The 27,849-nt window shown below is 40.5% G+C and overlaps 1 protein-coding gene across 1 annotated transcript; it reads left to right on the top strand.

Annotated features, from left to right (window-relative positions):
* The first annotated feature begins 3,295 nt into the window (after positions 1–3,295).
* On the top strand, positions 3,296–22,696 carry herpud1 (homocysteine-inducible, endoplasmic reticulum stress-inducible, ubiquitin-like domain member 1). Its single transcript, XM_077596205.1, has 8 exons — positions 3,296–3,701; positions 4,999–5,079; positions 11,491–11,568; positions 13,542–13,720; positions 16,966–17,076; positions 18,486–18,860; positions 21,082–21,196; positions 21,276–22,696. The coding sequence occupies exons 1-8, from the start codon at positions 3,549–3,551 to the stop codon at positions 21,462–21,464; spliced, it is 1,281 nt and encodes a 426-aa protein (XP_077452331.1). The 5' UTR covers positions 3,296–3,548; the 3' UTR covers positions 21,465–22,696.
* The last annotated feature ends 5,153 nt before the right edge of the window (positions 22,697–27,849 follow it).

Raw genomic sequence — 27,849 nt, 5'->3', positions numbered from 1 at the left:
GACTGGGACAAACTCGAGGTCACCCTGCTGGCTCCAGCTTGTTGACATAACACCTCACCCTCCAAGGACTGTTTACTGGGAGATAGACCTCGCAACCCAGCCACCCGGATGCAAGTTCGCAATGATCTACAAAGGACTCATAAATTGTTTTGTCTGGGACACCGGCAGTTTACCTTATAAAGAAATTATTATGCTTATACTGCAAATTCTTACGCAGGTGTTTTTCGTTCAATCTAATAATGGCAATTGTTTAAATCAGATTACCTTTGAATGTTTTGGTTATGTGCCGCTAAATGGACCGAAGAGTATGCCGCTCGTCAGAATGCACTGTGGACTGAGACGGCGTCACAAGGCATCTCCTTCGAAGTTGTAAGCAGAATTTGTTGAAAGATGTTCTTCCTTTTTTAATTAAATATTACTAATAATGATTTAAAAGGTTTGAATCATTATTCTAACAAATACTTATTAAATAATTCCAAATTGTCTGTCAGCTTCGTTTCATTGCTTTCCCCTGGTTCCACTGCCTCCAGATATGTGTTTTCATATTGAAGCATTTAATCAATCACATTTCAGCCATTATTTGTTGCCAGGGTAAGAAATCTGCCTCAAGGCCTTCACAATCAGTTCTGCAGGCTCTGCCGCATAAAACAAGCGTCGATAAAACTGTTGCTTTAACCAATCAGAATTCGATTTGGTGACACCAAGGCCTTCTTGCAGGCGTAGGGATACGTAATTGCTTTCACCAACTATGATTGGCTAGTGATAGAATAGGTGGGCCAAAGACAGAGTGAGCGAGCCAGAGCTTGCAAACTCCACCTACAATGGCCGACGGAGGAAAACTAATGGATTTGGTTGAAGATTTGCTGACAAAGCCATTTTCCAGACTGACTTTTCCAGAAAAAAATGGACATCATTAAGAAAGGGCGGTCAACTCCGAAGCTAGCAAGTCTGTTACAACTGGGACAAGGGTTTGTCCGCCACTTTCAGTTCGCTAACTACGAGCACTACCCCTGGCTCACGGGCTCCGAGGAACACTGCAAATTGTATTGCTGGGAGTGCTTGTTTTTTGCCACCGATCGACATGATGTTTGGAGCAACACTGGATTTGCAAATTTGACTTGTTTAATTAAAGCAGCAACGAGACACGAAAGCACTGCCGCACACTTACAAGCAACGGTGCTCTTCAAAACTTTTGGGGAAACCCGAGTGGAGTTACAGTTCAGCGAGCAAGTGCGCAGGGAAACGGAGCGCCACAACGAAGAATGTGTTTTTCTTACATTTGTGAAAGAAAATTATGTTTCAGTTTTCTGATCCTCTATTTTGCCAATATTCATAAAGTGTTTTTTATGCAATTACAGGTGTTTGAAGTCAGCAAAATGACTCAATGACCTACAATATATAAACACATTGGCAAGGGTGCAAGCGCAACATTGTAACAGTGGCGGGCCGTCAGGGCCTTCAAGGCCTTCTCTGCTGGCCTAAGAAATATCTGAATCATATCATATTTTGTCCATCAATACTTATTATTCCAAATGGTCTGTTAGCTTCCTTTCATTGCTTTCCCCCCTGGTTGCACTGCTTCAAGATGTGTGTTTTCATATTGAAGCATTTAACCAATCATATTTCAGCCATTATTTGTTGCCAGATCAGATCTGCCTCAAAGCCTTCACAATCAGTTCTGCGGGCTCTGCTGCATTAAACTAGACTGTTGCTTTCAACCAATCAGATTTCGAGTTGGCAACCCCACAATGCTTTTACATACGCTTTCGCATTTTGCTGGCTGGGATACGTCATTGCTTTCACCAACTATGATTGCCTAGTAGGCGGGCCAAAGCCATAGTGAGGCAGCCAGAGATCGCAAACTCCACCCACAATGGCCAACAGAGGCAAAAACAAATGGATTCTGTTGCAGATTTGCTCACAAAGCTATTTTCCAGACAGATTTTTCCAGAAAAAAATGGACATCATTAAGAAAGGGCGGTCAACTCTGAAGCTAGCAAGCCTGTTACAGCCGGGAAAATGGTGTGTGCGGCACTTTCAGTGCGCTAACTTAGCTGCACAAGCAAATAGTATATTGTTGTGTTGATTTAAAGCCATTTTCAAAACGGACTATGCCGGAAATATGACAGGACAGGCTCGACTTTCATCATTACCTTCGATGGCGATAGGAAAGAAGGAAGAAGGAAAGAAGGATGGATATTGTGTACAGTTAAAAAGAATTTTTGGTGAGTATAATATGGCTATATTCCTAAATAATATTTCAATTGTGGGCCAAGTTCTGATATCTGAAAAGCTCCAGTGTTTGTATTTAAGCTCCAGGGTTTGTATTTAATCACTAAATGCTTGCCATTTTGCCATTGACATCCATCGCTGTCTTTTCCCAAGGAAATCACCCCCTGGCCTGGTTGTAATGTCTCAAAAGCTCCAGTATTTGTATTCAATCAATAAATGCTGCTAGGAAGTGGATTTTACCTAATTTTAGTGCATTTTTTGTCATTTCACGTATGGACGTATCGACGTTCATCGCTGTCTTTTTACCAGGGAAATGATACTCCGGGCCCGGTTCTGATGTCTAAAAAGCTCCAGTATTTGTATTTAATCAATAAATGCTATTTGCCATTGACATTCATCGCTGTCTTTTCCCGGGAAAATCGCCCCCCTGGCCTGGTTTTAATGTCTGAAAAGCTCCAGTATTTGTATTTAATCATGAAATGCTGCTAGGAAGTGGATTTTACCCCATTTTTGTGCATTGATTTATTGATTATTTTTTATGTGTCGCAGCTCTAGCTGCAGTAGAGGTTTTACAGCCATAAAATAGTTTTTGAGGGTTGGATAGAAACATTGAAGGCGCTACGAGAAAATGCACCGACCGCCACTGATTAAAACTATACGGAAATGAATTGGATTAAATGAATGTTTTCAACGATTTTTTTTACAATGTGGTAATAACACCTTTTATAAATGATTAGGTTTAATTCTTTTTAAATAATGGTTGCCGGCCCTTCCCACATGATGCAACAAAATTACATCATCTTTGTAACAACAATTTGTGCCTCTCTGAGAAGAAAACTCACTCTTTACACTTTTTCCTCACTTGTTTTACTTGGGGAAACTGTAAGAAAACTAATGAATCTTGATACCCTAAAATAAAAGGTGAATATAGATTGAGATTTATGATGTACATTTGCAAGAAAGAAAGCAGATTACAATAACCAAATGCACAATAGACGATCTTTGTAATTGGGATTTGCGCATGCTCACAACATGTTCACTCTCTGACACTCCACGTCGGAACGCCAGGATGAATTGACCAATCAGGAGCGTCCACAGTGTGTTGTTTGGCAACAACATTCCGTCTCGTCGCTGTTGGGGCACATTCGTACAAACGCAACGATAATAGTGCAGCTTTGTGCACAACTTTCCATCTTGAAGAAACATTTTTACATTTGTTGATATTGTTAATGACCGTAGAAGCCAGTGTTTACCTTCACCGAGTTGTAAAATAGAGTCATCGCTTAAACGTGAACACGAACGTGAAAAGTGGAAAAATGGACGTGGAGGACTCGCAACAAAAGACCATAACAATACTCATAAAGACACCCAGCCAGGCTGTGGAGGATCAAAAAGTCGAAGGAGTCCATCTAAACTGGACGGTAAAGGATCTGAAGAAACATCTATCGGCAGTCTATCCGACTAAACTGGTGAGGTTTTTCGAGGGATTGGCTAACCATTGCGGAGCCAGCTAACTTCGTGTTCGAATGCCAAGACGAGACGAATTGCTTCTGTAGCACTGGTTCTTTGATTTGTTTTAATTTCTTTTTTTCTCGTTAACTACTCTGTTCAATTTGAACAAACTGATTTATTATTTTCATCAAGGGCTGTGGTTCATGTAATTTTTCCAAAACAGATAGGGATATCGTGTTTGTCAAACGACCGGTTACGCAAGTAGACGCAGGTGTATGATAAGTTAAGAAAATTAAGGTAATAAATCAAACACAGCTTCTTTTTCGGCATGACTTAACATTAGGAAGACATGCAATATTTTGCTCCTATTTAAGCTCTGATCAATGACGATGTTAATAAAATAAGTGACAGTGCACTTTCAGAGACGTTTTAAAACGACATTTGGTGTGAGTGAGCTAAACGATACAAATGTCAGCTTAAAATGTGTGCTTAAAATTCAAGAGATAATTTTGCATTTTGTTTGAGTACCACTGAGTCTGATATTACCTCATAGTTATTTAGCCAATCTACCTGCTATATTAAATAATGCTAGTGCTTACACAAATTGAACTATACATGTTGAAAAACTTCTTTAATGTTGATTAGATTTTGGGCGGTCATCCAGGATTTTCTGTTAAATAGTGCTATATATACATATCAGTCGTATATCGTTTGGAAAACCCCTGATACAGAGCAATTGGTTTGAGAAAGGGAAGAACTAGTGACATGCATGTTATGTTAGTTTGGCTAAGAAATTATGCAGAGCTGTCAACCACTCCGGAATTTCAGGAGTTTACCTGGAAATGCAACGCAAACTCCGGGGCTCCGGACAACCTCCCTAAACACCGGAAATCCCAAAAAATTGTCACTTAATTTTTTTTTGAAGCAACCATTTCAGAAAAGTACCAAATTTCCAATTTAAATGCCTTGAAATTTACACCATCGCCACGGCTTCCTTCTGCCACCTTGATTCAACTGCACTGTAAACCGGAAGAATTTGGTAACAAGTGTGCATTGTGAATCATCCGAGTTACAAGTTCTGATGAATGATTCGTCTTGTGCGACTTCAGCGCAAATCGATTTTGCGTGAATCGCATTCACTCTGGATAAACTCCAGAAATGGGACAAGGGTACTCTTGAAATGGGGTCGACGGAGGTAGGCAGCTCTGAATTATGTCGTTTTAGTTTGTTTAGAACCTCTACTTGTATTAGGTAGTCCTAGTTAGTAAGTACTGTCAAACTAATTTTACATCTTGTTCTTCTTGTTTCCACTAGCCTGAGAGTGACCAGAGGCTAATCTATGCAGGCAAACTTCTACCCGACCATCTTCACATTCGTGATCTCTTCAGAACTGTGGTATGTCAGAGTTAGGTTTTTTTCCCTCCAGGCTCCTGAAATTGGGTCAACGGAGGTTGGCAGCTCTGTAGTACCCTGGTGTTCCTTTTCTTGGAAAATGAACTTAGCCCTTTCAGGGACAGTGGTCACTACAGTGGACAGCTATTCAAAGTTGACTCTTAAAGTACCACTATCAGGAGTTTTTACACACTTTTTTACTCAAAAATAGATTATTAAGACTCAAACTTATCCATAACTTTTGAAATCGTGCATGTCAATTTTTTTTCGTAATGCTTTGCCTGTGCACAGTTGAAACTGATGACCTCCCGTATTTACTCGCATATAAGTCGGACAAAAAATGATGACTGAATCGAGGGTACAGCTTATATGCGCATAAAAAGACGACATGCACGAAACTGCAAGGTGACAAAGACGAAACGCCATGACGCAGGACAATGCAGCTGATACGGTCATTTATTTCAAAATAGAGAAAATATAAACAGATAAAATGATAAACTACATTTATTTTGACGTCTATGAAAGAAATCCCCTCCCCCCAAAAAACGGATCTTGCATAAAAGATGAAAAAACTCACTTGTGCTTGCCACCGCTTGCTCAGAGCGTCGCCATCCCACCGCAGTTATAAAGTGCTCTGACTGGCCCGATGCGAGTACCCTTGATAGATTAGTTTCCCATGTCAGCACATCCCAATTGTTGTTAAGGCTGATCAAAGGTGTGTATCTCATGCTATTATTGCACCCACCAACAGAGCTGGTGAAAAGTAGACCGGACACACCTCCTCTACATACCGCTCATGTGAATTCTCTTTTGAATTTGTCTACGTGCAGGCAACAGGCCTTTGGGAACATGGAAAGAACAGATTCTATAATAATCATGGTTGTAGAAAAAAGATCAAGAAGAATGTGTTACAGAACTGATTTCAATCCACTTTGATTTTTTTTCTCGTTTTATTTCTTGTTCGAAAGTGACAACTATTGCAGTAATATGAACCACCCAAAGAATTGAGATATTTTGACATTAGAAGTAATATGGCTACGACAACATCTTAAACTTCTGGTAAGAAAATTTTAGTTTCTGTCATTAAAAAGCATCAGGTTCTCATCAAGATAGACTTACCGTATTTTCACACCTATAAATCGCACCGTCTGATAGAGCCCAGTCTCATTTGCGGGTATATTTTCTGGTTTTTGTCAATACATTGGGCGCTTCCTTGGAAAAGGCGCTAGCATGACACTAGGCCAGCGTATGTTATGCTATCCGCTAGTGTACCTATGTTATGCTATCCGCTAGTGTACCTATGTTATGCTATCCGCTAGTGTACCTATGTTATGCTAGCTGCTAGCATATGTTATGCTAGCTGCTAGCGTATGTTAGGCTAGCCGCTAGTGTGTTTTTTTCAAGGACAGCATGAGCAAAACTAAGTTTGATAATGCTTTATTAAGGTCAAAGGTACACTGATATAAAGAGTTCAGCGTTTAACATGCTAGGCTCCACTGTCAGTCAGAGTTGTGTATTCCTGAAACCAGTGGCGGTCCGTGCATTTCCTAGTGACGCCTTCAGCAAAAACTATTTTATGGCTATAAAACCTCTACTGCTGCTACAGCTGCGACACATAAAAATAATCAATAAATCAATGCACAAAAATGGGGTAAAATCCACTTCCTTGCAGCATTTAATGATTAAATACAAATACTGGAGCTTTTCAGACATTAAAACCGGGCTAGGGGGGTGGTTTTCCCAGGAAAAGACAGCGATGGACGTCAATGGCGAAACCGCAAAAATGCACTAAAATGGGGTAAAATCCACGTCCCAGCAGCATTTAGTGATTAAATACAAATACTGGAGCTTTTCAGACATTACAACCGGGCCAGGGGGGTGATTTTCCCGGGAAAAGACAGCGATGGACGTCCATGGCGAACTGGCAAAAATTGCACTAAAATGGGGTGAAATCCACTTCCTAGCAGCATTTATTGATTAAATACAAACACTGGAGCTTTTCAGATATCAGAACCGGGCCCGGAGGACGACTTTCCCCAGGAATTTCATACAATTGAAATATTATTCAGGAATATAGCCATATTTTACCATTCACCATCGAAGCTAATGCTGAAAGTCGAGCCTCTCCTGTCGTAATTCTGGCATACGTTTTTATTCGATATAGTGCGAAAATGTTTGTTCCAAGTTGTGACAGGCTTGCTTTCTTTAGAGTTGTCCGACCTTTCTTAATGATGTCCAGCTTTTTTTTCTTGAAAAGTCCGTCTTGAAAATGGCTTTAAATAAACACAACAATATATTTGCTTGTGCAGCTCGCTCCAGATACAGTTTGGTAGCTCTGGCTAGGCCACTCTATCACTAGCTAATCATAGTTGGTGAAAGCGATGACATATCCCTACGCCTGCGAGAAGGCAATGACGTATCCCTACACCTGCGAGAAGGCAATGGCGTATCCTTACGCCTGCGAGAAGGCAATGGTGTATCCCTACACCTGCGAGAAGGCAATGACGTATCCCTACGCCTGCGAGAAGACAATGACTTATCCCTACGCCTGCGAGAAGGCATTGTGGTGTTGCCAACTCGAAATCTGATTGGTTAAAGCAACAGCCTTATCGACGCTTGTTTAATGCAGCAGAGCCTGCAAAACTGATTGTGAGGGCCTTGAGGCAGATTTCTGACCCTGGCAACAAATAATGGCTGAAATGTGATTGGTTAAATGCTTCAATTTGAAAACACACATCTGATAGCAGTGCAACCAGGGGGAAAAGCAATCTGTCAGTCTGTGATTCAGATATTTCTTAGGCCAGCAGAGAAGGCCTTGAAGGCCCTGACGGCATATCACTGCCTGGAACTTAATTCCAGCTTTGGCGAAAGCTCAAACAGTGCTGGCCGACACTTGAGCCCAGTCATCCACAATCCATTGTAGCTCGCGACATGCATGACTCCCAAGCCTTTGATTCTCCTCGCTGTTTTATCGGCATCGACAATTCAAATCATCACGTAACTCGTGAGACGCTGCCTGCCCGAACTACAATGTTGGCCATCCGTTAGCCATCCGTTAGCAATCTGTTAGCAAAGCTGTTAAATTGTGTTCGATCCAGGGCTTCAGTCCATTTTCCAAGCGTTCACACCCGCATTGTGTTATCATTCACACCAGGCATTTCCTCTGCATAGCTCTGATATGCTGTTTCTTTAAGTATTGAGAGTGTTTTTGAGGGTTAAAAGCGCTGCAAGCACACGGAAGTCAAATGCCTTGCCACTCCCCTGGGATGTTTTGAATGGATTTATCGTAATGCTTGGAATGCGCGGGGAGGCTCTTTTTAGGGTGAACGTCCGCTGGGTTGATCGCAACAAGTAGCGTTCCGGCAAGAAATAAAATCTGTCACTCAAGCGGTCAGGGCCATACAAAAATTTAGTTTAGTGCACAGACAAAATGCACCGACCGATTGGGCGCATCGACCGTTTTAGAGAAAATTTTAGACTTAAGTGCGCCCTATAGGTGTGAAAATACGGTACCTACTAACATATGTATATTGGTAAAATATTTGCTGGCCAATGGACGCATGTTCATAACGAGTTTTATTTTGCTCAAGTGGAACACAACCTCATTGATTCAGAGTTGCTGTAGTAGCTTTAGTTTATGTAGCCTACAGATTTTTAATCTTTGGCAATCTGGATGCAGGCACAAAACTGACATTGTAATTGCTTAAATGGTGGGCAGGATATACGCTGTCAATAAAAAAAATCAAAACAATAACAGCTAATATGGGTTGAATAGCAACTTTCAAAATTGGGAAATCTAAGTTTAGCAATTTAAAACCTTAGAAGTAGTATGAAATATTAGGGGTGTTTAATCAAGAATTGAAGGGCAATCCTTTCATATGGCACCATTAATACAACATTCTTGAATGCTATTCATTTTCTGAACCGCTTATCCTCACCAGGGTCGTGGGAGGTGCTGGAGCCTATCCCAGCTGACTTTTGGGCATAAGGTGGGGGACACCCTGAATGGGTGGCCAACCATTCGCAGGGCACAAGGAGATTGACAACCATTCACGCTCAAACTCATACCTGTGTGCAATTTTGAGTGTTCATCCGCCTACCCTGCATGTCTTTGGAATGTGAGAGGAAAGCAGAGTACCCAGAGAAAACCCATGCAGGCCCAGGGAGAACATGTAAATTCCACACAGTAGGACTGACCTGGGTTCGAACCCAGGATCCCAGAACTGTGAGGCCAACGTGCTAACCACTCAACCGCCGGCCCACTCATGAAAGTTAAATTAAGGAAATTTAAATGAATATAATCAGAAATAAGTCTGGTTACATCCTGAAGTAACCTTCTTAAATATTTTTTCATAGTATTTATCTCATTGCATGTAATTGATCTCGATAAATGGCTAATTTAATTTAGGATACTATGCATGAATGCTTATCTTTCTGCGCCATTAATAGAGGTAGATGTCCAATCCATTTTGACTGGGAGGTTTGAATAACTAATTAACATTTATTTGCCCCTCACAGTCCAATGGATTAACATCTTGGTTCCCAATGCCATCCTTTAAGTTTAGGGATATCTTGTAAGGGTAAAAAATAATAATACAGAATTTGTGTATAAATGTGATAACAGGTCAGAATTGACATAAAACATAAATATGAGCGTTTAGGGTTGACTTAAATATTTTGACTTTTGTCGTTGCTTATGCAAGTCCTAAACAATAAATGGGAAATTATACAACCAAGATGATTTTTCTTTCTTTCTTGAAATTGTTTATTTAATCCATCGGTCAAGATTATCCTTGTTAGCCATACAAATCTGCTAATTTACCTATCATACTCATGTCTAATATGTAAAGCCATCTGAATTTAGTTAGTCTTTCAGAAAGTCAATCACTGGCAGCCACAAATAATTTATATGTTTACAATTAAATTACACTGCAAATTGTCATGCTGAAATGTTGTTTAACACTGTACAGTGGTACCTCGACATACGAGTGGCCCGACATACGAGCAATTCGAGATACGAGTAAAATTTCGGGCAAATATTTATCTTGAGATACGAGACAAATTTTGATATTCGAGCAGACAGCGGACGCGAGATGCTGCTCATAAGAACATCATGGGCACTGTCTCTCTCCCCGTAACTCCCTCGTGTAATGTCTCTGGTCGCAACTCCCTCTTTGTAATGTCTCTGCGAGCACTGGGCGGAGCGTTGCATTTTTTCAGTGTTTTTTCCCCCCCATTAGTCAGTGCGAATGGCGTATATACTACTTCTCGTTGGCAAGTGGTCGTGGGTTATCCTATTGTGAGGACATTTGTGTGCATCATTTTGGGAATATTTTGAAGGGAATACAAACTCAAACAACCCTCGATATTGACTGAAAGTCAGTGTGGAGGCGGGGCAAAAAGAGCCAACCCGGGAGAAGAAAGGTATCAATCAAAATGACAAACAAAATTAGAATTAAGTTTAGTGTTAGGTTCAATTAAACTTATTTTGAGTGTGTCTGCATTGTAATACAAGTTCATTTAAATTTCCGTTTTTTTCTCCATGTTTCCGTAACTATCACTTATTTAAGTCTTTTGCCGAGTAAACGCATCTTATGGAGAAGCACCACCAATTTCGTCATACGCAGTTTCTGGGTGTGATGACAAGTAGGCTTTTTGTTGTTGATGATGACGACAGGGCCTATGTCCGATTATTAGTATATTATTATTATTTGTTTGTTATTTTACGAGCGTATTGCCGTACAAAAAGCCCCCCCCCTGTCCGTTTCTCTCTCCCCCTTCAAAATTCGTATAATTTTAGTACTATTAAACACATTTTAGTAATATTAAACCACTAGTTATGTGTTACTTTGTTAATAGATGGCGAATTAGAACAAATAAAAAAAAATTCCAATCCAATATCCTGTTTTTGGTGTTTTTTCAAACGGTTGGAACTAATTAATTTGTTTTTAGTTCATTTCAATGGGAAACGTTCGTTTGAGTTACGAGCAAATCGACATACGAGCTCAATATCTCGAGGTACCACTGAGTTGCATCTAAGCCCAAAAAACAATGTATCATCTAAATCAGGTGTCTCAAACCGATTCCGCCGAGGGCCGCAGTGGGTCCTGTTTTTTGTTCCAACCGATCCAGTGCCGACATTTTGACCAATCAGGTGTCTTCTAAAATAAGTAGCACCTGGCTGCAATCAACTGATTAACTGATTACACTTGCAAAAGGTATCCTCTTGTTGAGTTGGAATGATAACCTGCACCCACTGCGGCCCTTTGAGGACCGGTTTGAGACCACTGATCTAAATGAATGCAATTAAGTCTTGTAGATGAAAGAGAATGAAAAATAATTTGTGATCAAAGTCACAAAAACTAAGGCTTTTTGTTGAACGCAGCTGCCACAACTCTGTGTTTTCTTTCTCAGACAGATATCATTCCCATACTGCATCTAGTCTTTGCTGTGAAGATGCCAACCAACCCTGATCTGGGAGCAAGACCCAAGGTGAGATGTGCAACAGTAGACATGGTGTTAGGGTGCATTTTGCTGTGACCCAAAGGGAGGGAAATTCACAAAGAGACAGGGCATAAATGTTCCAGCATTGCAAGGGGACTTGTTGGCTTTTTAAAGAAAATTGTCTGTACTAGAACATTGTCGACACAACTTGGCTTCCCCTCATTTCTTCACAATGGCTTAATTATTGTAATAATAAAAACAATCAATTTTATTACAAAGCGCCAGGTTCAAATCAGAATCAAATTGACAATAAAACAGTAAATCAAAATAAGATAAACAAAGCACAGAAGAAAAGCAAATTCAAAGCTAGTGCTAATGAGTTCAGAAACATAGGGTGGGCCCATAGCAGCGCGAAAAATATTTCCCGTATTTCTGCGGTCATAAGGCACAGTCTCAGTTACGGGTACGATTTCTGTTTTTAGCACATGCATAAGGCTCATTGGGCAGAGGGATATTAAAACATAGGTTGTTTAAAACACACAAATGCACATAAAACATGCAAGCATGCATGATAGATAGATTAAATATAATAGATTAAAAGTTTTTTTAAAAAGGCAGCGGGAGCAAAGATGATTTCACTTGTACTTTATTAAAATATTTAACAATCTCACTCAAAGCCCTCATCTTCTGTATACGAAATGAATAGCTGGCCAAGTTTGCCATCAAACATGCAAGTTTCCTTCTCGTCATTGTCAGTCAGTCACATTGGCTTGTGACTTGTCAGAAATGATGCCAAAATTTGTGCCTGTGGACATGTTAGCCCAATATGGGCCGCCTCACTTTGTTTTTCTGCAAAAACTCAGCTTTCTCTTCTTAATTCAGTGGCGCTTGTTTTCCTACTTTTTCCACTTCCATGAATTCATTGATCTTGATTTCTCTCACAGCTGTTTGAATCCTAAGTTCCTCTGCGCACACAGTTTAAACTGTCCTTTCTAAGTGTACCTCTTGTGAATAGGATTTTTGGTCATCCTTAGTCAAACCAATATTGTTTTTCACAACGCATACCAGCACTATTTACCCTACTGGTGCATCCCTTCAGTGTCCTCTGTCACGGCCACTCTGTAATATCAGCATGCCCTTCTCAGTCATGTCCACGTTCCCCTGAGGGCGGAAAACACTCAGATTCCCACACCTTCTGTTCTGAGCCGCCCAATTTGGCTAGATTTCAAAATTGTCCAACATGCATGTACTGTATCATACATGTACCGAGACGGACAACCATACACACTCACACTCTATTTTGAAATAAAAGACCGTATCGGTCGCATTCGCTTGCATCATGACGTCACGGAGCCATTGCATCGTGGTTTCATCGTGTCATGGCGTCGTCAACTTGCAGTTTAGTGCATGTCGTGTTTTTATGCGCATATAAGCCGTACTCTCGATTCAATCATTTTTGTCTGACAAAAGCGGTATATATGCAAGTGAATACGGTACTTCTGTACTTAGGAAAAATCCAAGTTACAAAACAAGTTCTAAAATCAATTAATTTCTTAAGTGAAGGTATGACTACACTGTTTCTAAATTACATGTAATTACACTTTAGTCGGAAAACTTTCTTCAATTTCAGTGTACACACCAAACAAAGACAACCTAAGTGAAAAAATTGTTAACTGAATTGAAATACAATTTTTGTGGAAAGTTACGCTCATTTTCATTGACCACCGTATTTCCACTAGATTTAGTTAAGAAACCCCTCGCAAAGCACTGTCACAAAGTGCTTGTCCAAAAACGTGAAGTGAAAAAATAGTGAATTGAAGTGGGAAAAAAACGCAACAAAAACAACATCAGAGCATAGTTTCATGATCTGTAACTGTAATGTGATATACAAACAAGTGATTAAAAAATCAGAAAGGCGTAAAATATGTTGTTGTTGCAATTATTGTCACCAAACAGAATTAGTTTGACATCAAATGATTGTAATTTCATAAAAAGTAATGTCTCTAATTTTCTTTTTTCAGGTCAGAACAGCCGAGCCTGATCAGTCCAGCCCAAAGGCCATTGTATCCTCTGCTTCAGCCAGCAGCACTGCTGAGCTGAGACAGAGAAGGCAGCCTTCTTCAATTTCAGCTACCGCTCCAATAAACACACATGTGACTGCATCACCCCCTGGAGTTTCTGCATGGCCTGCCACCAACATGTAAGTCAAAAATGGAAACACTGTGCTTCTTTTATTTCTTTAATTCATGAGATTTTTTTTCTCTCTCAAATGGACATAAGGCGATGACATGATTCAAGAGAAAAAACATAGCAATAATACAATAAATAAATAAAACATGGCATACACCAGGGGTCCCCAAACTTTTTCTTGTGAGGGCCACATAACTTTTCCCTTCTCTGATGGGGGGCCGGTGTCAGTTTGTAACAGAAAAAGTGTGACGATCGTAGGGGAGCTTAATTTTCTTTTATTGTTTTCCAGAAAGCCACACATAACCAAATAACCCTTTCCAGGTTCTTTACAGAAAAAAAGTCAGGAAACATATAATAACACTATTAATGAAATAAATAATAACTAAATAACCCTCTCTGAGTTCTTCACAGAAAAAACAGGAAATAAATAACACTATTTATGAAATAAATAATAACTAAATAACTCTCTCTGGGTTCTTCATAGAAAAAAAAGCCATGGAACATTAACTTTCTGTTGTGCCATGCACAATCTTCTCCCTTTGCTCTGAAGTTTATGCACGACACCACAACCGTCATTACAGAATCCCACGTCAACATTTTGCAGCACAGTGCTTGCTGGTGAATTTGGCAGTGGACTCGTAGCGGGGCGGTGAGACCCCTTTTTTCCAACTCCCGGTTCATGCGTCCCATTATTAGACCGCGAGTTTCGGCCACCATGCTAGGAGCCCCGTCAGTCGTGATGCTAGCTAGCTTTGACCAGTCCAGCTCCAACTTCTCCATGGTTTGGCACACTTTGTCAAAAATATCCTCTCCCATTGTAGTCCCTTTGAGACTTTGGAGGGCTGCCAGATCCTCGCAAATCTCAAAGTTTGCGCTAACTCCACGAATAAAAATGAGCAGTTGCGCTGTGTCTTGCACGTCCGTGCTTTCATCCAGTGCTAATGAAAAAAAGTCAAATTATTTCGTCTTCTGCTGCAGCTGGGCATATACATTACTCCCGATTTCTTCAACGCATCTGGTCATTGTACTCACCGACAGACTTACCTCCTCCACGACAGTATCCATACATTTCTTAACAAACTCTCCGTCAGTGAAAGGCTTACCGCTGCTTGCTATCAATTTAGCAACCCAAAAGCCGGCCCGAACGGATGCCTGGTTCTGCTGAGATAGTAGTCCACTTTTTCGCTTTGAGAGTTTGTCTGCTCGTATTTGGCCTTGCAAGCTATCGTACTTGTCTTTGTGACGGGATTCATAGTGTCGGCAAAGATTGTATTCTTTGAATACCGCCACCGTCTCTTGACAAATGAGACAAACAGCCTTTTCTTTGCCTTGAACAAAAAAATAATTGTTTGTCCACTCCAGGTTAAATACCCTGCATTCTCAATCAATTTTTCTCTCACCTAACTTTTTCGCCATTATTCCGTTCTCAAACAGGTTGCAGTTTTAATATGCTTGAATAGTCCGCGATGGTCCCAGGGCTCCGCCCTCACCTGCGATCGTCCAGATGTCTCGGTAACACTGCTCGTGCATGCAACGGTGGACGTGCCCGCATGCATCAAAGGGAAACACTCTCCCCGCGCGTGTCACCAAAGAAGCAATGTGAAGCCCCGCTTCACTGGGATGATTTGTGGGCTCAGCAGGGGTGCAATGAACCAAACACAAGATTAAAACGTCCCAGTCTTCAAGGCCAAATAGGAAAAAAAATCCGATAGCGTCTCTGGTATTGTTCATAGGGCCGGTCCAAATGTGCCGGCGGGCCGCATCCCAAAAAAAAAAAAAATTAAAAAAAAAAATAATAATAAAAAAAAAAAATAAAATAAAATAAAATATCCGATAGCGTCTCTGGTATTGTTCAGAGGGCCGGTCCAAATGTGCCGGAGGGCCGCATCCGGCCCGCGGGCCGTAGTTTGGTGACCCCTGGCATACACTATCAAATTAAGGACAAAAGGAAGAAAAAAAAGAAATTTATTTTTTCTCTGGGGGACTGCAGCAAGAAACGAACGGCTTGGAGTTTATATTTTCATGGGCAAATGAGCAAGTTAATCCCAGCCTCTGGGACTGACCCATCAAATCATACTAAGTGAAAAAATACAAGTACACAATAAATTCCCATGTCCACCTTATCATTTAGTGAGGAGAGTTTAAATGTTTACAGAAAGGAGAACAGGAACTTTGTGACCAAGCGTGTAGACACTGGCAGAACAGCAAAAAATGAATACATAAAATTTTGCATGATTATATAAAAATAAGACCACATTGTGATTTTGGGCAAGGTCTGTTTGATAAGTAGCTACAAGGAAATAATACAAGTGACTTGATTTGCATCCTCAAATGTATGTAGATCTAAACTGTTTGTGCTGCAATATGCTAGTTTGCAGGCTAGCGTATGTTTTTAAAAAGGCAACAGGAGTAAAACTGAGTTTGACTGTGTTTTAATTATGTAATTTTTATTTGTGGTAATGTAAGTCAAAGCATTCAAACATCTACATTCGTAAAAGTCCACATCTTCTCTATCTGACATAGAGGTCGGCCAAGTGGCCGAGTTCGCCGTCCAACAATGCTGGATTCCACCTCATTGTCAGGGTCAGAGTTGTCGCCGTGGGGTTTCGTAATGGGGATTCCATCTTGGACGAAAGCTCAAATTACAGTGCTTGCCGACACTTTGGCTCAGGCATCGACAATCCATTCCAAATCACCATATAACTCGTGCGACGCTGCCTGCCGTCTTTGTATGTAACTATGTTTGCCATCTGACATCCATCACTCCCAAGCCATTCGCAACGCTGCTTCTCCCGGCTGTTCTCTCGTGGCTTGAGTCCATCTTCCAAGCCTTCACCATATCGTATTGTCCCTCCTGTCAGGCCTTTCTTTGCTCTATGGTTATAAGGTGTTGTTTCTTTAACTATTGGGTGTTTTTCAGGGTTAAAAGTGCTACAAGCAAATCAACTGCCATGCCACTCAAATGGAATTTTCTTAATGGATGTACTGTAATGCTATTTTTCGGGTCTGCTCATTTGACCACGAGAACATGAACGTCCTCTGGGTTGATTGCAGTAAGTAGCGTGTCGACAAGAATTAAAAGTCAGTCAGTCAAGCGGTCATGGTCATCCAAAATTTCTAAGTTTGTGCAAACACAAGGTGCAGACTGACTGATTGGGCGTAGAGTCCATTTTAGAGAAAATGTTATACTTTTAATTGTACCTTATAGGTGTGAAAATGTGGTACTTAATAATTTATGACACCTTCTTTCTACAGGACTGAAACACCACAAATTACTCAACCAGTATTTCCAGCCTACTCGCTGTACAGTCCTCAACAACTACTGTGGCTCCAACATGTCTATGCTCGACAATATTATATGCAATAGTGAGTTTCTTCTAACTCTTAAAGGGGAGAATGACCATGTTTACAAATTTGTTCTGAAATGCTGTAATTGTCCTCCAATTGTAGTTGTAATTGTTTAATTTCTAATTTTAGGCAGGGGTTGGCAACCCAAAACTTTGAAAGTCATATTGAACAAAAAAAACACACGCAAATATGTCAGGAGCTGCAAAAAATTAAAAGCCTACTATCAAAAGGACTAAGTTGGCTACTAATACATCATGAGCCTTCATGATTAAATGTTTATTTTCGCTGCAGTGCTTTCTATAGAGAATGATGCACCACGACCCTGCTCTATTGTACAATGCAGCCTCAAGTTTAACTTCATTACAATATTAATGAATTATGTTTCATTGCTTTGATGAAATTGAATAAATCAGAATTTTGATGTAATTTTTGTTTTAAAGATTCGACAAAAAAAAAACGAAATGTAAAGTGCATAACGTGCCCCTTCAGCATCTGTGAATGCAACAAAACTTGCGACAGTCGTGGAATTCGAAGATACAATCCAGATCTTAAATCTATTTTTTCGCTCTTATCATTTCTCCAGAAGTAATGCAATCACACTTTTTCTCTCTTTCCCAACTGGGTACTCGTCTGTAGCATGCCTTACCTGGAAATGTCTCTCCACGTAACTATTTTTATTATTTGACCACTTCTTGCTACAAAGCAAACATTCAGGCAATCCTACCGCATTGGCAATGAATGTAAATGATTTGGCCCAAGAAATGTTGAATCCTCTGTTTTTCTTTGTTATTTTGTCTGTTTTTCCCATGGGTTCCATGGCACATCACACAATCGTCAGTTTGTTTACAACAGCCACCTGCTCAGAAATTGCCCTCTGTTGTGTCTTAGGCTATGAAGCAAATCTTCGTTCACAGAAAGTTTGAAATTTAATATTCTCCACATTCTTACAGCATTAGAAAATGTTTGAAAAATTCATTCATGCTTGTCCTCCTCTCGAAACCATATAACACAAAAAAATTTATTTCTATCCCCCATTGCAGCACTAAAGTGCTGCTTCAGGGTTGCCGACCTCTGGTTTAAGGTTTTACGTCAGCAGAGGAACCTTTTAGAAAAGGGATCTCAAACTTGCGGCCTAGTGGCCAATTGAGCCTATCGTACGGGTTCTGCTTAATAACAGATTTTAATGTTAATGTGTAATTATTTGCTAAGTTGATTGTTTTCGTGTTTTATGTTATTTTATACATTAAATCACTTTTTTTAAAGATTAGACGAAAGGATTTCTCGCACCTATCCCTTTGATGGGAATCAAACTAGTTTCAGATTTTATGTCCAGTGGCTCTTAGATGAATTAATCCCCGCTTTAGAAAACTTTATTTATGTCAGAGAGATGAGCTATATGTGATAACTGTGATGTGTTCCATCAACAGCCATGCAGCTATGGCAGCAGCTGGCACTGACCCCACCATAGCACCTGCAACTGTTGGCCATCACCTTCCTGTACCTGCCCACCAGGTACCTGTACCAGCCCCCATCGCCAATCAGAACCCCATCGACAATCTGCAACCGGCAAACCCAAACCCAGCGCAAGATGGTGCATTTATCAACCCAGGTGTAGCCAATGAGAACATGCGAATGAACGCTCAAGGTGGGCCACTAGTTGAAGACGAGGAAGGCATAGAGCGAGACTGGTTGGACTGGTTGTACTCAGCTGCCAGACTTGGTGTTCTACTCATGATTGTTTACTTCAACTCCAATTTGAGTCGCTTCCTGCTGGTGATGAGCGCACTCTTCATCATCTACCTGTGAGTACTCTGCCAACTTGTCTCTGTCACTGTCTACTTGGGCTCCTACTCAAGCCCTTTCTTTTCCATCGCTAAAAGGCGCAGTTATTGATGGATGTTTTGTGTTTTGACTACTTGATTCAATCTTTAGACTTGTGTTTTGGTAGTATTAAACCAGGGGTAGGGAACCTATGGCTCGGGAGCCACATGTGGCTCTTTTGATGGGTGCATCTGGCTCTTTGCCAACCTGTGAGCTAAAATATGGAAATCGCTGTTGACAGAACTAAGATATTACATTTAGAACTGCTTTAATCTTCTTTTTTTTTTGCTTTAATCTTCATTTTTTTGCAGTAGACTCTTCTGGAATGCATCCTCATTGATTAGCAACAGCATGAGAATCTTTTAAAAAATATTCAGTTTTTTTCCACTTTAAAAGTGGTGAAATTACCCCAAAAATTGAAAACTTGACTTTTAAATTTGTAGTATGGCTCACAAGGAATAACATTGGAAAATATGAATTGTTTGTGGCTCTCTTCGTCAAAAAGGTTCCCGACCCCTGTATTAAACAATAGGTGCCAGCCCTCGAATTTTGCGGATTATGTAGGCCGCAATAATCGAAAAACCGTGAAGTAGAATCACCCCTATTAGTACTACAATACTACCGTATTTACTCGCATATCAGCCACTTTTGTCGGACAAAAAAATGACTGAATGGAGGATACGGCTTATATGCGCATAAAAACACGACATGCACGAAACTGCAAGTTGACTACACCATGACACGATGAAGCCAGGATGCAATGGCGCCGTGATGTCATAACGCAAGCGAATGCGACCGATACGATCCTTTATTTCAAGAGAGAAAAGATGAACAGATACAACGCTAAACAAAATGTATTTTGATGTCTATGAATGAAATTCTAGAAAAAAATGTACGTATCTTGCATAAAACGTGAAAAAACTCATTCCCGTCACTGCTCGCCCGAGCCCTTCTTACCTAGGTCCCGGGTATCAGCCATCTTACCTAGGGCGCTGCCGTCTAAACCTAGTTAAACGTGCTCTGACTGGCCAGACGCTAGTAGCCTTGATGTTGAAATAAAACAAAATTCCACTTTGATTTTGTTTCGTGGTATTTCTTGTTTGAAAGTGACAATTATTGGAGTAATATGAACCATCGAAAGAATTTAGATATTTTGACATTGGAAGCAATATGGCTGCCACAACATCTTAAACTTCTGGTAAGAAAATTGTAATTTCTGTAACTAGAAAGCATCAGGTTCTCATAAAGATAGACTTATTTCTTTTTTCAAATTGAATAATTTCATATTTTGCATTTACAAAGACTTTTGATTCATACTGTATCTCAAAAATACCATGTGTGATGATTTTTCTTAAGATTTTCCCTTCAAAGTACACATTTGTACTCCAACCATGAACATGGAGGTGAAAATTGGGAATCAGGGGGGTTAGCTTATTACGGGAGAAATTGTGAAATTCAAAAATTTTAAGGCAATGTTAAGGGTGCGGCTTATATGCGAGTAAATACGGTACATATTTTTGCGCCTTAACGAAAATAGAAGTACACAAGTACAATGATCAAGAAGTGTATTAAATGTTAGTTATAGGCATATGAAAAGACTAATGTATTAATACCTAAATATAATCTATATATAATAAATTGTACATACTTTACATAGAGTGTAAATAGTTCCTTTCCCCTTGATTCAACCCCCCCCCCCCCCCCCCCCCCCCCCCCGAAAAAAAAATTATAAATTAGAGTCTGAAAATCAAGGTCCCAAGTCAGAACAAAATGCATATGGATAATAAAAACCTTTTTTTTTTTTTTTTTTATATATATGTGACTAATTTAATGCTCTATTTTCACTTCACTGAAAATCCTTGTAATTTATCATGAGCTAATGGTGGCAATGCTTTTGTTCACATGTTAAAAAATGATTCAAATTCTTAGGGAAAAAAGTCAAAACGGACAGGTTTTTCTTATCTAACCCTACTGGAGTTATCGTCGTTCCTGACCAGCGTGATGAAGTTTTGCAAATATTTGCGTTGTATGATGTAACCAAAACCCACACTTGTCCACTCACATCCATTTTCAAATTCCTTTGGCTGTGGAGAAATTTAGAGTATAATGTTCTCACCACGTTCTAAACCTCACAAAGTAATATTATCCTGTTTTGCACGTCACCGCAGTCATTTTGAATCAGTTTGTTTTCCTTTTCTTTAGTCACACCACAGGCTGGTTTCCTTTTAGAAGGCAACAGCCGGTCCAAGGACCCAATCACCTGCAGCCTCCTGAAGTCCAGCACAACCAGGCGAATGAAAACAGAATCCCAAATGATGTATGAAAACAACTGGTAGCATTAGCTTGAAGATTATTTTTCTTTTTTAATTGATACCCTTAATGTTGCGTGTTTTTAGGTCGCTGAGCCTGCTGAAGAGCGGAGGGAATATTCTCCCCATGATCAAGAAGATTCAAACGAACGGCTGCAAGTGACTGCTGTTCAGGTGCCTCGAAACAGGGTGTTATCCATGTGGACAGCGTGGGTCTTTTTGAAAACTTTCTTCTCCTCGCTCATACCTGAGGTTCCTCAGGGGCTGGCCAACTGACCAGCAAAGACTGATCGTTCCTTAGGGCAAACTTAACCATGGAGTTGTTCTTATTCACAGTGTAAAGAAAACTTCCACATGACCAAAAACAGCAGTATCATCTACACAGACGTGAGAAATTGTAAGCAGCTTAGTGAAAAATAATCGTACGTTAGGCAGAGGGCAGACATGTAGCTCTTTATATCAGAGAAATACAAACCTAACCGAGTAAATCCTGCAATACTACATGTATTTTGTCAAATTATGAAAATGTGCCAGGACGTTCCAAACTGATTGTACAGGTTTTTTTTGCTGCGTAAGATCTAGTGAAGGTACAAACTGATTAGAGTCTACCTTTGTGCAGATGAATGTTTGTTGGCCTCTTCATCCCTTCAGAAAAAAATGTGCCAAAATTAAATGGTATAGAAAACCAAGCTAAACTGTATTATTGATGCATATTCGAACGATCAGATTGTCTTGTACGTAATTCGGGTTAGAGTGGTTTTTAGTTCTGAACTAATGCAATCAGTTGACAGTAACAATTTAATTCACCGTCTGCATAGAATTTGTACAACTGTAATACTGAACAAAAGAAAAAATGCAGTACAATGCAAATCATCAGTCCAACACTGTACACAGGGAAACAACTCCAAAGACTGCTTCTTTTGGTTCACAGTAAAATCTGTGTTCTTATAAAAATATTGTCTCTACCCAAGAACGCACTTTAATAATACTGTATGCAAGCGTCTCACCGGTAGGTTATTTGGTGTTATTTACAATTATTTCTAATATAAATGGGTGAGATTGAGTCAGCATGGTATCAAGCTCTCATGAAATCTATTTGATTAGATGTAAAGAAAAAACAAGAGGTGGAGTAATTTCAAATGTCTTGAAATACCTGTATAATGGGTTCCATCTCTCTTTACAGCATTTATTCTGTTCTTGTTGTTTAGGCATTTGTGAACATCATTGATGGTGTGAGTGTCTTATCAATAATGCTAGATTTATTGGCCTATTTACCTGAAGTTTCTTTCTGTGGTGAAAATATTTTTCATCCAGTCTAATGAAATAATTTATATTTCGGGGCATACAATTATCCCCACTTGTAGGATTTATATCCTGGCGAGGATATTTTGTGACCAATTTCACTTTGTACATTATGAATGAATATTTTAAAGTTTGCTAAATGAATTATGTTATTTTGTATATTGGGAAGACTTGCAATAAGATGCAATAAATATTCTGGACTTAAACTTTTGGAAATGTGTGATTGCAGTTTCTATTGAGTTCCCTGAAAAGAGTACAACGTTTTTTTTGACCCCAGGTTCAAATACGTGGACTAGGCTTGTCAAAACCACCCCAGACACAAATATTTAGATCAAGAGTCTAGGGCAGTGGTCCCCAAACTATTCCAGAAAGGGCCGCATTGGGTGCGGGTTTTTGTTCCAACCTGTAAGAGGAAACCTTTCCACCAATCTGGCATCCTAGAAGCACAATCAGTGGATTGCAGTCAGGTCCTTTTTTCAGCAGAAACCTCATTGGTTAAACTGTTTGTGTGGGATCGGTTGGAACAAACACCTGCATCCACAGCGGTCCTTGAGGACCAGTTTGGAGACCCCGGGTCTAGAGTATGCTTTCAACTTTGACTACCCGCACTAAAACAGTAGATTAGTCACATGATTACAACTTGTCTTAGGCCATATATTGTGTTATGGTATAGACCATAACATGTTTACCATGCCAGCACACCAGAATCAAATAATCAGGTCGTTATCAAGCTTCTGGACAGCTTGCCGATGAGTTAATAATTTGATTCAGGTGTGATAGAGAAGGGAGAGATTAAAAAACAGACTGGATGGAGCCCTCCAGGACCGGAGTTGGACACCCATAGTATAGAGCAGTGGTCTCCAAACGATTCCACGAAGGGCCGCAGTGGGTGCGGGTTTTCATTCCAACCCAGAAATAGGACAACTTTTTTCACCAATCTGGTGTCCTACAAGTGCAATCAATGGATTACAGTCAGGTGCTTCTCATTTTCTGCAGAAATCTCATTGATCAAAATGTCTGTGCTGGATCGGTTGGGACAAAAACCTGCACCAACAGTGGTCGGTTTGGGGACCCCTGGTATAGAGGCATAAACACTGGCTGCCTGAACTTGAAGTGGCGCCAGTAGTAAAGTAAACTATGACGACCCCCCATGATCTAATTTAAAATACTACATTGTAATTTGAACAAGGGCGGCCCGATAGCCAAGTGGTTTGCGTGTTGGCCTAACTGTGTGGAGTTTGCATGGTCTCCCCGGGCTCGCATGGGTTTCGCACGGAACTTCAGGTGCTCCGGTTTCCTCCCACCTCCCAAAACATGCATGGTAGGCTGGTTGAACACTAAATTGCCCCTAGGTGTGAGTGTGAGCGTGAATGACTGTCCATCTTCTTGTGCCCTGTGATTGGCTGGCCACCAATTCAGGGTCTGTGGTCAACAACACTTTGTATGGACCTTCCCACTTTGGGTCGTGCTAATGTTTTTTCTTTATGCTGCAGATGAGCACCCAGTTTCCTGGCACCACTGCAGTCCCTCAGAAAGAGCTGAGTACTCTGCTCGACTAACATACGTCTCTGGGTGGGTTCGAACCACCAGCCTCCCGGTTAACAGCCGTATCAAACTTTCTTCCGTTCATCAAAATTAAGGCTTGTTAGTACAAGACTTTCTTCAAATTATTTGAAGGTTTCAACCCTCATCTTGAAAAAAAACCTACCAATTTTAAAAACGTATCCAAATCCTTCTATTGCTAAAGGAACATTTAAAACAAAAAGATCAAATCACACGACAAAATTCTCTTAAGAAACACAACTACACTTGGGTTTAAAACTTCTACCTCACAGTCAACAGTTGAGTTCTCTGGGTAATTGACTCTGCTCTCTGGGTGGACAGAAACAACTAGCCATTGTCAACAGCTGGGTACTTTGGACAAGTGACTCAATTTTGGGTGGGTTCAAACAACGAGCCCACTCTCGTTAACATCTGGGAGCTCTGTCTGATTGACTTACATTTTTGGGTGGGTTTGAACCCACAGTCTCTCAGAAAGAGCTGACTGTGTGCAGTGCACGGACACGCCAGTGTGCATAATCCATGTGATCATAAAGAGGCTAATTATTGGGCTCCTTGATTGGCTTATACATTTCCCTCGAGTGCTTGGAAATGCAACTTTTTTGGATACAGTATGGAAATCATTTAATGGTTAGTGGGCAGACTATGGCTAACAGAATCTGATGTCGATTTTTTGATTTTTTTACGGATTGCAAACGACGCAAAAGCGCTATAACATGAAGTTTATCGCAAAAAGATTTTTTTTTAACTTAGCGAGTTAAACACCAATGTCAGGGGTGGCCAACTCCGGTCCTCGAGAGTCGCTATCTGGTCTGTTTTCCATATCTCCCTCTTCTACCACACCTGGATCAAATGATCAACTCATCAGCAAGCTGTCCAGAAGCTTGATACCGAACGCGATTATTTTATTCAGGGGTGTTGGTGGAGGGAAATATCGAAAACAGACCAGATAGCTGCTCTCAGGACCGGAATTGGCCACCCATGACCGATTTTCTTTTGTAAACGTGCAAAAGATTTAATAGCGGGAGTTAAAATATATCGCAATAATTTTCAATTATTGCATTTATGGCTAAAATTAATTATCTATCCAAGCATCTGAAAAAAACACCAAAAACAGGATATTGGATTGGAAAAACATTCTTATTTGTTCTAATTCAGCATCTATTAACAAAGTAACAATTAACTAGTGGTTTAATAGTACTAAAATTAGACGGATTTCGTGGAGGGGGGACAGGGACAGCGAGAGAGGGGGGACTTTTTGCACGGCAACGCGCTCATAACATAACATAAACAAATTTAAATGAACTTGGATTATGATGCAGACACACTCAAAAATAAGTTTAATCTAACATTACACTAAACTTAATTCTAATTTTGTTTGAAATGTTGATACCTTTCTTCTCCCGGGTTGGCTCTATTTGCCCCGCCTCCACCCTAACTTTCAGATGCAACCAATCGAGGGTTGTTTGCTTTTGTCTTCCCTTCAAAATATTCCCAAAATGATGCACACAAATGTCCTCACAATAGGAAAACGCACGACCACTTGCCAACAAGAAGTAGTATATACTCCTCTCGTATTAGCGATCGCTCCACCATTCGCACTGACTAACGGGAAAAAAACACTGAAAAAATGCAACGCTCCGCCCAGTGCTCGTAGAGACATTACACGAGGGAGTTGCGAGCACAAAGACAGTGCCCATTATGTTCTTATGAGCAGCCTCTCACGTCCGCTGTATGCTCGTATGTCAAAATGTGTCTAGTATCTCAATATAAATATTTTCCCGAAATTTCACTCGTATCTCAAATTGCTCGTATGTCGGGGCACTCGAATGTCGGGGCACTCGTATGTCGATTTATTACTGTAATGGGCAAAAACGTGACATGCTGAAAACACACAACCATATTATAACCACCTGTATAAATTTTAACCTCCCCTCTTTGCATTACATTACAAACTTCCTCTACAGTCCGCCATTTTCACAAAAGACTTGACATAATTCGGAAGCGTTAACATTTAACTAGACACCAGTACTTGTTTCAAATCACAAAAGGACTGTTGAGCTTCTGGCTTTGGGTTATTGTGAAATCTGATCTCTGACTTCCCTCCCACCACTGCAAAACGACCTTGACTAGAATGTGTAAATAGCATCTGGATAAGTAGTGGGCTTGTGTTGAATGACTGGGGCAAAAATATTCAGTTCAAAAGGCATTGGCAGGCAGCACTGAGAAAAAGATATATTCGGGGAAGGAATATATTGCATATTGGCATATTACCACTTCCATTTCGCTGCTCAATTTTTACATTATGCAATACAGTCCATTACTGTATATTTAATACATACGTTTGACAACCTATTAAAAAGTGCACATCCAGTTAGCTAATAGATTGGCTTCCAGCCTTGCATACAAGTGTGGGGATTCTCCAGAATGTCTTTCAAAAGCATTTTTTTCAAGTTTTGCAGCCTTCAAAAAGAAAATAAAGATAAGTAAACAGCCGATTTTTTAATTTTGGAGCATTAGTGGCCATTTTTATTCATCTGCCATAACGCACATCGGTGTGGCGTATGCATGTTCTCCTTGGGCTTGTGTGGGTTTTCTCTGGGTATTCCGGTTTCCTCCCACATCCCAAAACCATGCACAGTAGGCTGGCTGGACAATCTAAATTACCCCTAGGTATGAGTGTGAGCGTGAATGGTTCTCTGTCTCTTTGTGCCTAGGCCTGCCCCCAATTCAGGGTGTCCCCCACCTGATGCCCAAAGTCAGATGGGACAAGATCCAAAACCCCCTGCAACCCCTGTGGGATTAGCGGTACAGAAAATAAATTAGTGAATAATTAAAATTGTGTAAACATAAAAGATTAAAACAAATCTTTGCGGCCGTCGTGATTTATCTCATTTTCTGAACCACTTTATCCTCACTAGGGTCGCGGGGACTGCTGGAGCTTATCCCAGCTAACTTGGGGGCAGAGGCAGTGCACCCCCTGAGTTGGTGGCCAGCCAATCGCAGGGCACACGGAGACAAACAACCATTCATGCTCACAGTCATACCTAAGGGCAATTTAGAGTGTCCAATCAGCCTACCATGCATGTCTTTAGAATGTGGGAGGAAACCCGAGTACCCAGAGAAAAACCACACAGGCCCGGGGAGAACATGCAAACTCCACACAGGTGGACTGACCTGCATTTGAACCCAGGTACCCCGCTGTGAGGCCGACGCGCCAACCACTCGCGGCACCGGGCCGCCCCTGCATTATTTGTATGAAGTTGAAAATACATTTTATCTCCAAGTAATGCTAAACGTTAAGAAATTCCAAAGGGTGAACAAACTTTACTGTACATTATGTCCAGTAATTATCTGTAGACTGTACTTCACAGACCATGGAATATGGTACTCCCACTAGGTGGTGCTACATCAGTGTTAGGTTTATCATTATTATAGATGTGTATCAATATTATTATATTATATGTACTTGCAACGAAGAGTTATTGACATTAATACAAAGGGCACTTTAATGCATCTCTTGCAAAAGTAAGGACTGTGGTTCGCATCAAGAGGACTGGGAATGGCCTTGGGCAGGATGGGTTCACAAGAGAGAGACCTCGAGTTGTTAGAATTATCCTGACCGGAGTCGCGGATGGATGTATTCTCTTCTTGCAATAATTAAGCAAAGATGTGACTTCAGATGCCTCTTTTATTGTGAATTTGGAAATACCTAAGGATTATTCCAACAATCAGTTTCCCAAAATTGGTTTGGATTGAATAACTTTATTCATCCCGTATTCGGGAAATTTCATTGTGA

Source organism: Stigmatopora argus, chromosome 3 (genome assembly GCF_051989625.1).
Source record: "Stigmatopora argus isolate UIUO_Sarg chromosome 3, RoL_Sarg_1.0, whole genome shotgun sequence".
Taxonomy (NCBI): domain Eukaryota; kingdom Metazoa; phylum Chordata; class Actinopteri; order Syngnathiformes; family Syngnathidae; genus Stigmatopora; species Stigmatopora argus.
The sequence above is the reverse complement of the archived record's forward strand: the minus strand, read 5'-3'. Positions and strand labels throughout refer to the sequence as shown.